The sequence below is a fragment of the Grammomys surdaster genome, unplaced genomic scaffold (genome assembly GCF_004785775.1).
Source record: "Grammomys surdaster isolate TR1022 unplaced genomic scaffold, NIH_TR_1.0 167, whole genome shotgun sequence".
NCBI classification, from domain to species: domain Eukaryota; kingdom Metazoa; phylum Chordata; class Mammalia; order Rodentia; family Muridae; genus Grammomys; species Grammomys surdaster.
Genome location: NW_021604615.1, coordinates 9,486,923 through 9,502,799, shown reverse-complemented (window position 1 = coordinate 9,502,799; position 15,877 = coordinate 9,486,923). Strand labels below are relative to the sequence as shown.

General features: G+C 49.7%; 1 protein-coding gene across 2 annotated transcripts; it reads right to left on the bottom strand.

The window, feature by feature from the left end:
* Positions 1 to 4,764: 4,764 nt before the first annotated feature.
* Cln8 (CLN8 transmembrane ER and ERGIC protein) lies at positions 4,765 to 14,736 on the bottom strand. Of its 2 annotated transcripts, none has more exons than XM_028766311.1 (3): positions 14,496 to 14,736; positions 7,938 to 8,597; positions 4,765 to 6,317 (listed from the first exon to the last, which is right to left on the bottom strand). In XM_028766311.1, exons 1-3 carry the CDS (start codon positions 14,499 to 14,501, stop codon positions 5,994 to 5,996), a joined length of 990 nt encoding a protein of 329 aa, XP_028622144.1. In that variant the 5' UTR covers positions 14,502 to 14,736; the 3' UTR covers positions 4,765 to 5,993. The 2 variants fall into 2 exon arrangements, with proteins under 2 accessions (XP_028622144.1, XP_028622145.1); XM_028766312.1 differs by having other exon boundaries at positions 14,588 to 14,736.
* Positions 14,737 to 15,877: the final 1,141 nt, after the last annotated feature.

The window sequence follows — 15,877 nt, the reverse complement described above, 5'->3', positions numbered from 1 at the left end:
GGAGCGGGGAGGAGAGTCTTATGCTGCCCCTGGTGGGATGAGTGTTCTGGCTTGCATTTTCTGTTCCTGCCGGTCCCTGCAGATATGACTACACCAAGCAGAGGGGGCAGAAAACGGGGAGGCCCCCTGCTTTCCTGGTTCACCCTCCTTTGGAAAGAAAAGCACATGGTCTAGCAACCCCTCTATGCTTGGTCAATTCCATGATGCGTGACCCCAAGGGTGGCCAGGGATACAGGGAGCCACTACAGAGGGTCAACTGACCAGGAGTTTGTGGTGGCTGAGCCAGACAAAAGGCCCAAATTAAGAAATGAAAGCCACATTTAGTAAATGAGGTTTTCCTGAGCTGCTTGGAGCTCTGCATTTGAGCCAGTCACCAGCTAAGGGAGCACACATGGGAGGAGCCTACAGCCCATCTCTGGCTAAGTAGCAAGCAGTCCCTCCTCTGTCTTGTGTAGAAACAATGTTTCTGGGTGGACCTAGTGTGCTGAGTTCCTCCAGACAGAGAGGTGCTATGCTTCTGGGATTCTGTGGGTCACACAGCAGTTTTGAAAACTAACACAGTAACGCTGTGTAACTTACATGGGGCTGTAACCAATTTTAAACTTTTGCCAGGATATTCTTTTGATGGAAAGACCTTGCATCTATAATTTTTAGTAATAACTAAGGGTTTCAACTTTGGGTTCACTTTTTAAATATTTTTGACAAGTTTGAGATTAGTTGTTTACTGTAGCAAACTAACAGGAAACACAGGCCTCCAACAGACTGGAGCATAACAATGAAGCCACCAAATATAAAGCAGCACTACAGCAAACAGCAGAGATTTACAGGGCAAAGGGCCGAGCTGGGGGCGGGGGGAGGTGGCATGTCTGAGTCAGAAGCTAGAGCACTCTGTCTAAGAGACATCCAGAACTCAGGACTCCAAAGACCGGGCAGTGCTTGGCCCTCTGCACCCAGGGCTGAGGCTACGCTTCTAGAGAAGTCACAACAGAGGCAGTCCCACATGGATTTACCACAGAAAAGATAATAAAGGCTCCTTTCTTTTTAAAAAAAGAATGTATGTGCATGTATAGACATATATATACATAGACATATATATATATATATACATATATATGTGTATATATATATACACACACACACACACACACACACACACACATATATATATATACACACATATATACACATACATACACATAGCAAATAAATTTGGGGCTTTACCAACATTTATTCACTTTACATGGCGATCACAGCCCCTCCTCTTCTCCCAGCCCCACCCTTAGTTTCCTCTATCCAGTACCATCTCCCCTTCTCTAAAGAGAAGGGGAGCCCCCCACCCTCACCCCTTGGGTACCACCTTTCCCAGGGACATCTAGTTCCAGAACTTGAGGTTCTTTTTTTAACTATTATTTTTTTATTTGTGGGTCTGTGGCTGGAGCCCAGGGACTAGTGTATATAATACGAACATATACCACTGAGCTATAACTCTAGCCCTAGGCAATTAAAAATTTGTAACAGAAATAAAAATGTGCACAGGACATGCCAGTTACTGAAATGGCGGGTGGGGCTGGAAAAAAAAGGTACATCATGTCTCATTAGAAGAAAGCAAAAATGTAGACACAGAGTTGACTTAAATGTATCAAGTATTCATGACAGTTGTGTCTTGTGTTGGTTTTCTGGTCTTATGGGCCTACTGAACTGAGATCATAGGTGGCTCTGGTTTCCTCCCACAGCTGTAGGCCTTAGATGGCCTGGGGAGGGCCACAGACAGCCAGTGTTGAAGAAAGGTAAACCTCAGGCATGGCCTGAGGCTGGAAGCAGGCAGCCTGAGATAGAATCAACAGCCTCAGTGCCCAGCACTCCATCCCAAGGGGCAAATTCCTGCCGCATACCCATTTTAGGCTATGCCCAGCCAACATTCACATTGTATGATTAACCCAGAGCCTTTTTTTGTAAAACACTTCATGTATTTACAAAAGAAATGCTTCCTATGTATCAGCTTTTTAGTTTGTAAAACACCTCATGTATTTAACAAAAGAAATGTTTCCTATGTATCAGTAGTGGTCTATGTTTGTTCACCCTTACCAGGAAAGGAAAGGTTGGTCTCACAGTTTCCATACTGGTCACCTGCTTCTTCCCAGGGCCTCCTGGCTGTGTGAGGTGGAACTAACTGGCTTCCTGGCCTCCTACCCTGGCTTACCTGATTGAATATGCCCTCAGGAAATTCTGTCTACCCCTGTGTTAGCATGTCTTCTGCCAGGACCCTGGTTGGGAGACAGAGGATACCTTCCATTTGTTGGCTTACCCACGCACTTGCCAGTGGCTGGGCAATGGTCAGGGAACTGTAAAAGTTACATCTGGTTCTTCCTCCCAGCCGCATACTCTCAGAAATAAGACTCAGACTCAAAATATATTTACAAAATACCTTGGCCATACAGTTAGGCTCTTCTCTGACTAGAATCATAACTTAAAATTTATTTTAATCCACATTTTGCCACGTGGCTGGTTACCTGTGCTGAGGCACTATGTGTTAGTCTCCTCCCGTCTCCTCAGGCGATCTCCTGCCTGGCTCTATCCAAGAATCCTTTCTGCTTCCCGATGTCCCACCTTCTAAGCCATAAGCCATAAGCTTTTTAATTGACAGGTGACACATCCATACAATACACAAAATATTCTCTCTACAGAGGACAAGAGATATCAGCCCTTTGTGGGGCTCATGAAATCTTACTGACACGGGGTGTGGCAACACTCTTTTTGTACTAGCATTTGAATGTGCCCCTTTAAGGTTATGTTGACACATTACATCCATGGTGAGGGATAGGGAAGGGCCTCTTCCCAGCCACCAGCTCCCACAATCAGTGACAACCCCAGCCAAAGAAAACACGTAAGTCACCATGTGTTCAGCCAGTGATCCTTAAAGGCCTCCAGGAAACTAACTTGGGCTTTCTGTCTTTTCAGCCCTTCTGCTCTTTAGATACATGGCATACCTTCCTCCTGGGGATAAAGAAACATTCCACGTAGGAAGGACTGGGCCTCTTCCTGATTGAAGCTGCCAGCACCTGACTTTGGACCTCCAGCCTACAAGATTAGAAATGTGTCGTCTCTGTTCTTCCTCTGGGACCCAGGCTCAGGTGTTGTCCCTACGGCACACAGGACTGAGACAATTCTTAATTCTCATCAGGAGGGTCACCACAGGCTGTGAACAGGGACTTAAGGGCTCAGGTAGGGTAGGCCTCTTGCTAGCGGTGTTGTCATAGAAGCAACAGGGCCAACTGAGGAGCTGTCTGTGGAAGGAGAGCCACGTGATCCATGTGCCTCACAGAAGACAAGAGCACACAGCCAGTGACTCGCTGTGCCACACCAAGTCCAGCGCTACTTTGGGGAGACTATGGCATGCCAAGAGAAAAGTGAGCCTCGGTGCTAAATGAAAGGAGTAAGGGCAAGTCACCGGTAAGAGATGGGGAAGACGCTGGGTTGTTTCCCACCAATCAGCATCTCTGACTCATCACATTCTCTAATTTTGGAAACACGGGAACGTGTAACTATCTACTTTGAGAGAAAGGGAGGACTCTTGGTTTTCCACACCGGTCAAGTGGGAGAGCTTCTCTTCTGCAGTGGCTGAAGACAGAAGCCAGGCAGGCCTCATGCGTGCTAGGTAAGCTCTTACTAAGCGGCACCCCATTCTAATACCTAACAGCTGATGCATGAGTCTAGTGGGGCACACATGACCTGTGGCTCCTCGGTGTCCTCTGGACCATGCCCCTCTCCAAGACCTGTCTGGCAGGAGAGCGGAGACCACAGAGGTGCTGTAGCTGGGAAGGGTGGCCATTCTCTAGGCCAGTTGTTCTCAGCCTGTGGGTCATGACCTCTTTTGGTGATCGACTGACTCCTTCACAAGGGGTTGGAAAAAGCGGATATTTAATTATGATAATAGCAAAATTACGGTTATGAAGTAGCAATGAAAGTAATATCACGGTTGGGGATCACCACAGCATGAGAAACTATTAAAAGGGCATAGCAAGAGAACCACTGCTCTAGGCAGTAAAGACGGGGAGTACTGCTCACTTCACCCCCAGAGCCTTCTCACGGATGCTCGCCTCCAAGGTGCCTGGGAGAAGTCCTGGTCAGAAAAGAGATGTGTGTGGAGTGACCGGAGGCCACCTGAGCTACAGGATTGACACTCAGCTGACACACGTGAAGACAGAGGATATAACATGAGGTCACACTCCTAGTAGAGGGCAGAGGAAGTCAGATGAACTCCCTGTACTGGCTAGATGTGTGTGTCCACTTGACACAAGCTGGAGTTAGCACAGAGGAAGGAGCCTCCCTTGAGGAAATGCCTCCATGAGATTCAGCTGTAAGTCATTTTCTCAATTAGTGATCAAGAGTGGGAGGGCCCACTGTGGGTGGTGCCATCCCTGGGCTGATAGTCTTGGGTTCTATAAGAAAGCAAGCTGAGCAAGCCAGGGGGAGCAAGCCAGTAAGTAACATCCCTCCATGGCCTCTGCATCAGCTCCTGCTTCCTGACCTGCTTGAGTTCCAGTCCTGACTTCCTTTGATGATGAACAGCAGTGTGGAAGTGTAAGCTGAATAAACCCTTTCCTCCCTAAACTGCTTCTTGGTCATGATGTTTTGTGCAGGAATGAAAACCCTGACTAAGACACTCCCCAAACACATTCTGGTCCCATGAAGACTTGCCGACACGTTCAGGACGCGGAGTGTTCTCGCTCAGTCAGTGAGCTTCCGCTCATGTCATCAGATGGGAAGTGTTTGGGTTTTGGAAAGAGCTGTCACTTTATTAAACTTCTGCCCAGTTAAAAACCGACAGGCTGGCGCCTCGACAAAGCACACACGGGAGCTATAGGGTTTCCAGTTGACAGTCTTAGAAACACAAAGTAAGGGCATTCTTAGACTAAAATAAATAAGCGTCGTACGTCCTGATAAAGTTAAAGAGCTAACACTCAAAGTGTGCTGAGGCCAACAATCCATGGCACGCGTTAAGTCACACATGATTTTCAAGAACAACCACCATTTCTCAGGTAGTTCTGACAAACAAAACAACAAGCTGTACTTTAATAGTTCTCTGGGAAAGTTTTTGTGTCTGCCAATAGCACTCATTGCTAGCTAGCCAGTGTCTGGAGGTCTAACCCAGAAACAGTGCAGCGTGTGCTCACGGGCACGTCAGGCAAGCTGCTTGCTCTGGGCCCTAGCAACTCAGGATGCTCGTCTGAGGACAGGATCCCCTCACAGCCTAGAGGGGAAAGGCAGAGCAGAATCGGGGGCTGGCTTAGCCACTTACATCAATTAAAAATATCTCAAAGATCCAGACACCTTATTCTGTCAATTAAGAAATACATTACTAAAAATTCTCATTTAAAGAAGAGGTTATTAGGTTGCTTGGGGTCTTGTTGTTGTTTTTGTTGTTGCTGTTGTTTTTGAAGTACAAGATTTCACACAGCCACCATGCCAGGAGGGGTAGACAGACTCTAGTAAGCCACCAAGAAGAACCCCTTACCATAACTTCCGCCTCTTGCCACCAGAGGGCAGTGCACCGCCACAGGCTTAAAATTCCCCAGGCTGGTAAATAAATATCAGCAAATCACATTTTCTTAGGGTCAATTCGTTGCAATGCAAAAAAAAGAACATGACTTCCAAATAAGGCACGTCCACACCCACACGGGGTCCTTCCTGATGAATCCTCTCAGGGATCCAGACAGGCCTCCTCGGCAGCCTGTACACTTGGCAGCCATAGCTTCCTCCTCCCTAACACTGCCTTGGCAGATACGCTGTGGTTGGGGCCGCACCGGAAGACTCAGAGGAAGGTCGTGATGGCAAAGACCTCCTGCAGGCACGTCAGGGCCCCAGCAATACTTCACGGGTACTTTAGAATTCATACTAAAGAACAAGTTAGTGTTCACCTAGATAAAAACTCTTCATCCATACGTAAGAAAACTTTACCCAACCCTGGACACTAGCCAGCCCCTGGGCGGGCGCTACAGCCTCTTTTTCCGAGGCACTTGACCATTGGTCTTTTCTTGCCTGCTGCCCTTGGCTTCTGCCTGTGCAAAGTTCCAATCCACAGGATTGAGAAGCTGCTGGGTCTTCTTGTGTGTCCAGTAAGGGTTGATGATGGCTGTGAGCAGGGCCAGCCCGAGAAGGAACAGTGCCAAGTGGGCTGGGTGCAGGCTGCTGGTGAGGGCGTCCCAGTGGCAGAAGCACACCCACCACATGTGGTAGGTGAGGATCATCCGGCAGTGGAACATGTGGACCATCAGCCACTGGTTGACCTTCCAGACCAGGGAGTCTGACCAGCCAGCCTGAGGACAAAGCAAACCCGAGCGTCAGTGATGGGAATGGGGAAAGGCATCTGTGCCCTTCATGCACCCTCCAACTCAGCTCAAAGCAACAGGCTTCTTGCCAGCGTTTGCTCTCTTGGGCTTAATTCTGAAGGAAGGTGAAAGCCGGGGCCAGCACCTTACCCGGCTGGCCTTCCGACTCTAAAGGCAAAACTCCCATCTTTCTATCTTGAATTAGCACATATCATAAACCGGACAGGACCTGCTTATCTGGCAGTAGCTCGGAGCACACACACCCTGGAGCAATTTGGATAGACTTCGTGACCTGGTTCTGTTAGCGCTTTCACCTCAGAGGGCCTTGGATGCGGGTTAAAATGGACTTGGTGTAACACCATGCCGTGGGCACAGAAGTGAGTTTCAGCAGCTGTGGCTGAGGCTGAGCAGAATGTGATATCCCAACGTGAACATAAAAAGCCGAGCCCAGCTACACCACCTAGACCAGGTGCTTCCCGACGGCAGCCTTCAGGCCTCCTCAGACAGCCAACCCCAGCACAGACGGGGCAGCTGCTCCCTCCCAGGATGAGACTCGAACCCTGAGTGAGCAGAACTTGGGAACTCAGTGCCTGGGGACTGGGACCACTGGACCCAGTTTCCTGGGAAGTCAGGAAGCTAAGATAGGACTATTGTTTGGGAGACCACTGGGTCTGAGACAAGGCTCATCTGACTTCTGAATTCAGTAAAGAGAAGAAAAGAAAGTTGATCTCACACTACTGTAAAGATACATGATATATTCTAACAATCCCCAAACCCCGAGCCACTGACTTAAGGGGTAGCCTTTTGATTGTATAGAATATCACAAATAGATCTCTTCAGAATGTTTTAAGTTAAAAAAAAATAATGTTCTCTATGACATATAACACTAGTCACTTAGTCCTAAGAGCCACTGAGCCACTAATGTTTCTTTTAACTCTAAGACTTAAATTTAAGAAGCTGAGTGTTGGGTGGTGTTGATGCAGGCCTTTAATCCCGGCACTTGGGAGGCAGAGGCGGGTGGATCACTGTTGAGTTTGAGGCCAGGATACACACAGAAGAAACCCTGTCTTGAAAAACCAAAACCGGGCTGGAGAGATGGCTCAGAGATTAAGAGCACTGACTGCTCTTCCAGAGGTCCTGAGTTCAATTCCCAGCAACCTCATGGTGACTCACAACCATCTGTAATAGGGATCTGATGTCCTCTTCTGGTGTGTCTGAAGACAGCTACAGTGTAATCACATACATAAAAATAAATAAATCTTTAAAGGAAGAAAGAAAGAACGAACAAAAGAAAGAAAGAAAGAAAGAGAGAAAGAGAGAAAGAAAGAAAGAAAGAAAGAAAGAAAGAAAGAAAGGGAAAGAAAAAAAGCATGACCACAAGGGATGGCCAGAGCAGCCCCGATGAAACGTAGTAAGTAAAAAAAAAAAAAGAAAAAAAAAAAAGAAAAAAATAAGCTGAATTCAGCCAGGTAATGTCTCACTGCGTAGGTCCTAAGGCAGGTCCCAGTGACATTCCAGCCAATGTAAGGTACCCTGTGTAAGACACCCTGCTCTGCAGCCACAAGACAACCCCCCCCCTCCGCCACGACCCCATCAGGACGCACTCACCTTCAGGAGCATCCAGGAAACGCAGGTGAAGGGCGTGCTCATCTCTAGGAGCAAAGTGGTCATGGCTAGATAGTGGCCAGCTCTGAGATTGATCGCTGAACCGAGGAACCCAAGGAAGGCAAAGAGGTGATGGACAACCAGAAACAAGTCAAATGTGCGGAAGAACAGGTTGGACAGGTGAACAGCCACGTTCTCAAAGAAGAAGAATCCAGTGGCTGTGGTGATGTGAAACCAGCACCAGTTCTGCTGCCCGAGACCTTTGTTGGCGTAGAGCACGGGGTCCCCCAGCAGGGCCCACAGGCCTGCGGCTGTGCTCTGGACACCGAAGACAGCACGCGTAGCTGCCAGGTCCCAGAACACCTTTTCTTTGGCCGCCAGAGAGCGGTAGGTGGCATTCAGGGAGGATGAAAGTTGGTGGCAGACCACAAAGACGCCCAGGTAGAAGACAAAGCCAGCTACTGCTAGAGTTGACCGGATCTTCCAGGAAGCATAGTCTAAGTCAAAAATGCTCTCTGCCACCCCATGGTTGCTCACAGGAGTCATGATCTTAATCTGGACGCCAGAAGTGTCCCCCAGGTCCAACACGGGGCAGCTGGGCTTGACTCCACTCCTCACTTTCAGCGAAGCTGTCTCTAGGATCTTCGGGTACCCATCCTCAATCTGAAGAAGAAAGAAAATTCACCCTGTGCTGACTCAGAAGAAGCGTGAGATCGAGAAACACCGCTGCCTTCCTCTCACGGACAGTCTACTCACCCACTCCTGGCCCCCAATCCCACCACAGGACAAAGGTAAGAGGAGTGTCTCTTAGACGCTGTACCTCACTCTTCTGCTTACGAAGATTCATAGACCCTGCGAGGTATCTAACAGAGAGCACAGGAGAACGGAGTAAGCCGAACCCGAGATGGTCAGCCACGAAGGGAGGCAGGCACCGACCTGGGCGTGGGGGCAATGCTCTTCCCATAGAGCTACCGGCTTGGCTCCAGTCTCTGCAGCAGCCTAGTTATAAACCACATGACCCAGAGGCTGAATGACGACTTTAGTTCCTCTGTTAAGACTCTAATAGAGCTTTCAGAATAAGTCTGCGGGACCTATTGGTGTTTTTGTGTGATTCTCTTACTTCCCTGGGCCCCGACCTCAAACTCTTCTGTACCTTGCTCCATATCTCGGGTTCTGAGTTTAAATCTCTCTGTGGAGAGATTTGCTCCTGCCCCTGCCCAGCTAGCTTAAATCCATTTGTTTCAGATGCCCTCAAGTCCCTGGAAAAGTACCAGGCACTGGGCCAAATGCTCTCATGGTGGGCTTCATACAAACTCACGTGCCCTCCGGGACTAAACCTGAGCTGCATTCTAGTACTGGGGCAGGGGACTAGCCTGTTCATCTTTATAACTCCACTGCCTGGTATGTTGGCTGGTATACAGTAGGCCCCCATGAAATACTTGTTGGATGTATGCACAGATTCTAAATTGTCCATAAACGGCAAAAGGGACCTTGACGGAACCAACTGTGTCAGTGAAACCGTAAAAGCCAGAGTCTCAAGGCTGAAGGAAATTTTGAGACCTAATGGGCCTTTCACTTCCAGAATCAGGGTCAGCCACAGAGAGCCAGTCCCACAGCAAGTGGAAACAACCCTGACCCTGCTTCCTCAGGGGCAGGGTGCTTCTCTACATCTGCTTTGTGGGACAGAGGCAGGACATCGCGGGGCTGTGCACCCACCAACTGGACCAGGAAGCAGCAGAGTAAGTACCAGAAGCATTGCATTAACTTTCTATCTACACTAATCCATCCACTCCGAAGCCACAGAAAAGACCAGAACATGTGGCTTGCGCTAAGCGCTAAGCTTGAGTGATAGGCTCATGCCAAAGGACAAAGAACCAGTGGCCATTACACTCCTAACTTGGCAGAGGACCTATGAGCAAGGCCGACACTCTGGGAGTGCTGGTTTTCCCCTTACTTTAACACAGGACACAGCTGTGTGGGCACAACTCTGGTATTCATGTATCCCCTGCAATCCTAGGAGCCTTGTGTCACTGTTCCCAGTGTGTCCCCAGGCACACGGAAATAAATGCTCTCTGGAGATGATGACCCAGAGGCTGCTCTGTGCACAGCCCCCACCTGTGGCTCACACCCCTGCCTGCACCAACGACTCCAAAGTTACCCTCACTCACACAAAATTTAACACGTTCCCACAGGGCTGGGGTACCTGGCCTTGGAATGGCTCTGCAGTTTTGTTTTGTTTTGTTTTGTTTTTCTGAGAATGAAGCTCTGAATGTGTAATTCCCCCTGCCACCCAGCTGAGTGCTTTACCCTTTGTAACCCAGGCATATTAATGTCCAGTGTAAGGCTAGGAGGGAAGGCAGATCTTCCTTTCTAGATCTGGAGAAAAAAAAGGCCCCCATGTTGCATTTGTCCACACATCATGAGGCTGGGAGCAAGTTCCCATTTCGCTGTGATTGATTGCGTCACCGTACCAGTAGCCAAGATGTCTGCTCCTGTACGGCTTGAGCCTTAACCTGAGCAGACCTCCAACTCTGGAAATTTCTACTAGCTCCCTTCATGTCGTAAATGAAGGTACTCGAGTACCCTTTCAACAAGGTTCTGGCTTAGTCAGAGTAGGAGGAGCTCCAGAGAATCAGGATCCGTGGATCAACGATAGCATGGCTGGGTTCCCATAGCTTCACTGAGCACAGGGGCTGACCCTGGAAAAACAGGATAACAGAGCGCGAAGTACCCACTGCGTCAGGCACACCCAAGCAGTCTGTTCCGTCTTCACCAGAAAGAGAACGGCTCCAAATCTCCAAGGCACCCTTTAGAGCGAGGGCATCGAAACGAAGCACTGCCTGTCCATCAGTCATTGTACTGGCTGGTTTTGTGTGTCAACTTGACACAAGCTGGAGTTATCACAGAGAAAGGAGCCTCCCTTGAGGAAAGGCCTCCATGAGATCCAGCTGTAAGGCATTTTCTCAATTAGTGAACAAAGGGGAGGGCCCAGCCCATTGTGGGTTGTGCCATCCCTGGGCTGGTAGTCTTGGATTCTATAAGAAAGCAAGCTGAGCAAGCCAGGGGGAGCAAGCCAGTAAGTAACATCCCTCCATGGCCTCTGTATCAGCTCCTGCTTCCTGACCTGCTTGAGTTCCAGTCCTGACTTCCCTTGGTGATGAACAGCAATGTGGAAGTGTAAGCTGAATAAACCCTTTCCTCCCCAACTTGCTTCTTAGTCATGATGTTTTGTGCAGGAATAGAAACCCTGGCTAAGGCAGTCACTGACACAGACACAGCCAAGCAGACCTCCTGGCCATCCCAGAACAAATAGCTACAGAAGCGATGGACTGCACACCAGAACACACATCACACTCCAACCCCTACCATCTCTTCCCACGCTGGTTCTGTGCTTGGACCTCCTGCTGTGTTTCTACAGAGCAGCATTCACAAAGCTCTGGGCAGCCTGTGTTGTCTTCCCCAACTAACAACACCAATCAGCATCCTTCATCTGGGGAGGCAGCAGCACGGTCAACTTCCTCAGCCATGAGAGTAACAGACTATGGCGTTTAGCTGGCCATCCCTCCCTGGAGTCCTGCAGAGCCCTGCAGGTCCCTCTGTAGAGTCACAGCTGTGCCTCATAGGCAGAAGATGAGTACAGGACTGGCTCAGTTCTCCTTTTGCATTTATTTCTGCTCCTCAAACTGACCACATCCCTTTCACATGAGAAAGGCAAAAAAGGGGACACTGAGATCTCCTTCTGCGTGCCCGTTTCATACCACACCCAACCGACGTGAGGATTTTTCCATGCTGTTTACTGTGTAAAGCATACTGCACAGTGGCCTGACACTGCTCCCTGATAACACCTTAGAGCCAACACTGACCACTAGGTTCTCCCAGCATCCCTCAGTCCCTACCTGTTAGAGGATCCTCCTGGCTGACACACCCTACCCCTCCCACCCCCATACTCTAAACTTCTCTAGCTCAGGGGCTGGGATGCCCTTCCATCTATAATCCAGGTAACTTGGCTACACTGATCTTTTTGGGCCTCTCGCTCTCCCCTCTTCCCACCCACTCTCTTCACATGGCCTGACTCAGGGTCATGCTCACTCTGGACTCTCCCAGATGCCTCTGCCTCTGGTTGTATTCTCCCTCATATCTGCAATAAATAAATCTCTCCTCAGCCATACCTAGGAACAGCCATGGTCTCCTTAACCTAACGTTTTTTTTTTTTCCATTCAACCCTGAGACGCAGCATTTACCACTAGCAGAGCACCCAGTAGCTTCATAATCTCCGGTTAGGTGTGGCCTCTGGGGCAGTGTAAGCTTCCGTGATTTCTCTTCCCACCACGGGGACCCATGCACTCACTGGGTTTGCGTGTAAACGTAGAGAGCTTGGAAATAAGAAATAGGAACGGGACTGAGCTGGATGTTGCAAGGAGCAGTTAGCTCATGTCGGCCGTGTGTAGTAGATAAGGGTTGGATACACTGCCAGGTCTGGTCAGCTCACTGGCTCACGCCAGCTCCGTGTCTAGCAGATAAGAATGAACTACTATGTAATGACGCAATGCTACAGAGTGACCGCCCCTTGTAGCTAATAAAAGCAGAGGCTCACAGCAGGCAGGCGGGCAGAGACCTTGATACTCACAGTGTCGACCATCCTGTGGTCGGGCTCTCCGACCAGAGGACAACTGATTGCTGTCCTGGCCGAGTCAAGTTAAGAGGATCCATGGGAAAAAGCAGCTGCCTGAGACGCGCCGAGTGACAGATTGTGAGCCTTTCCTGTCCTGTGGGTCTCTCTGAATCAGGTACCCCATGCGTGTGTTTTGTAGATGGATTCTTGCCACTGTAGTACTCAGCCTTGCCTATGAGCCTCTCTGTCACCTGCCTCTGAGCCAGCTGCCCCATGCCTGTGTTGTGAACCGATGTTTGTCATTGTAGTGTATAAACCTTGAGATCAGACGGTATCTGGACTCTGTCTCTTCTTCCCAGCCATAAGCTGGCCGTGACTCTCACACTAACTCGCACATAGCCCAGCAACTCTTCTGGTTACTCGCTCCAGAGACCCTCCCACCCTGGCTGTCACTCTTCGTTGACATAATCAAAACAGCATGCCATGGACCATAGCATGAAGATTCTCCTAACGCTTTCAGAATCACACACAGGCAGCTGGTCAAAATATTTTCCCGTCGCCAAAAGAAATATATGCTTAACAAAACTGAAAAAAAAAAAAAAAACAAGCCCCACCCCCCCATAAGCCTGTAAATAGAGAACTGAAACCCGTCATCCTCGGAGAGAGCTTTAAGTAGTACCACGAGTTTTGGGCACATGCTGAGTCAGTCTTTCTCTAGATAAAACGTTTCCTTTTTATTAACAAAAAAGGAATAAACACATGGCAGCTGTTTACTATTCCTTTGCCTTTAACAACACAACACTAAAGCCCCTCACTAATCCTTTCTCACGTGGTTCTCAGTGACCTAAGAGAAACATTACTGGGATTTATTTACCTATCCTGTATCCTGTATCACCAGATTGTCACTATCCTAAGATACTGTACTGAATAGCTCGGGGAAACTGCTCAGAGAGAACTTTCATGGGGCCTCAAAGGGAGGTCCAGGTCTATGAGCATTGTTTCCATAACAACTAGCACCTGGAGGCTAGGGCAGGTCTTGTTAAGATTTGGAAGGCTTGGTGGGCGTAGAGGAATCTCATATTTTTACAGTATCTGATGTTTCCTTAATCATGGCCTTTTCCAGCAGGGCAGTGGTGGCACACGCCTTTAATCCCAACACTTGGGAGGCAGAGGCAGGCGGATTTCTGAGATCGAGGCCAGCCTAATCTACAGAGTGAGTTCCAGGATAGTCAGGGCTATACAGAGAAACCCTGTCTCGAAAAACCAAACCAAACCAAACCACCAGCAACAACAACAAACCCAATCATGGCCTTTCCAAATGCTCACACTCTTCCTGAAAAGTTTAAATAAAAAAATACAAAACATGGGAACGAGTCCAGTGTATATATAGCTACAAATTTCATACATAAACACGGTCAGAAAACAAATATCGATATCGACATGAATTCAAACAGTACCTAGGGACTGCCACCTACTCTGCCATTCCGACACTCTTAAAGCCTTCTAAAAGGCCTTAGGCATCCTTTTCTGAGACAGCACCCTAGCACCAGGACCTGTTACCTCCCATGGTGTGCAGAGAGCTAGGTGTCCTTCCTATTCCCTCCCCTCACTAAGTGCTGACACCACCCAGTCCCACCTCGCGGTAGCATTGCCTTTCACCCTCTGGTCCCGTGATGATCTACACTCAAGTTCCTCATCCCCTCGCACTGTACTGACCTAGCCCAGCGTCCGGTCCCTCTTCGCCCCAAGACTGGTCCATCACTTTGCTGCCCCATGTTCTCTTGCGAGCCAGGTCGATCTATCCAATCGGACCCCATCTGGCTCGTCCACCCGCGCCCCCGCTGCCCCACGACCTAGACACCAAACCCAATGGAATGCTTCCTCCTCGGGTAGCCAGGCAATGGCAGCCCTGCTGCAGGTGTGTGTACAGGGTGCCCTCCGCGTCTCACCTGCATTCAGGTGAGCAGAAGAGGGGGGCCGCCTCTTGGCCCATCAACTGCTCAGACTCTCTGTCCCAGGAGCTCCTGAGCCGTAGACACACCTCGTGACAGGAGCCAGACAAGATACCGGCGGGTGGGTGGCACTGGAGACTAAGACCCCCACGCCCATCTGTGTCCCCGCCTCAGCTGGCGCCCGGCTTTCGGGCTATCCCGCCCCTAGCGCCAGAGAAATCACCCACGACAGTGTCGCGCGCTGAGCAAACACTATCCACTGCGCACGCGCACTGCTGAAGACAACAGACCTAAGCCTCGCCTCCCTAGGACACTACCAAGGCAAGCTCGGGGGTGAGGACCATCCCATCCAGCGCCGCGGGGGCGCCTGGAGCCGGCTGCACAGTTCGCAGTGCGCTATGCTAGATTTAACTACCGTGGCTCAAGTTGGAGCCGGAACCTTGCAGAACGGTACGGGGTGGGGTCCTTGGGAGAGTTCCTCAACTCCCCCACACTGACCCTCCATGATCCTCTGTGTGGACCTGCCCCCAAGACCCTCCTACGTACACCCCTTCACTCCCTGTCCCTTCCCTCTTTCCTGAGTCCCTAAAGCCTCTGACGTCAGAACGCAGAGGTGAAATGCAACCGCGCGCACCTCATGGTTGGTGCTGCCTAATGTGGGGCCGAGGCTTGGAGCTCGCGGCGAATGCTCAAGCAGAAAGTGTCCCTTGCTACAGCAGCATTGTCTTCTAGGCGGTGGCAACCAGCTCCTGTCTGCATAAAGACAGTGCAGGCATACAGTCCCTTAGGAAAAGGTGACTGAGAGGCGAGTGTGGAGCTGCCCTGTGTTCCTGCTAAGAGCCGAAGCTAGTTCAGAGCCAGCATTATGAGAAGGGCAAAGACCTCCCGACCCAGTTCACCCATTCCATATACCTACCAACCACCTGGGGCAGAATCAGTCCCCTGTCTCTGAGAACGCGCATCCACCTAGCATAGCAGGAAAAACCAATATGGCTCTGGAGTCACATCTGGCCTCAGCACTCCTTGTGACAAGTCTCCCAGTCAGGTGCTTGCAATTGCCCGGCTTACCCTGGATTGCAGACCGGTGGCCACAGCCGTGCCCTCCCGCAGAACCCTTTATCGTACCGTATCTTGATAACTAGCAGGATAGCTAGTTTAAAAGACTCCAGAAGGAATAGAGTCCTGTACATACCCACCCTCCTGGTTCTGACTTTGTCTCTGAACACCCAGGAATTGCAACATAGTTGACCAGGCCACCTGCAGAAGTACCTTGGAGAAACATCACACAAGATGGATAAAATGGCCAACGAGCCAGTGACTTCAACCCTATGCCCCTGTGACTTGTAATAAGGGTCCCTTTAGAAACAAATGCCACCGAA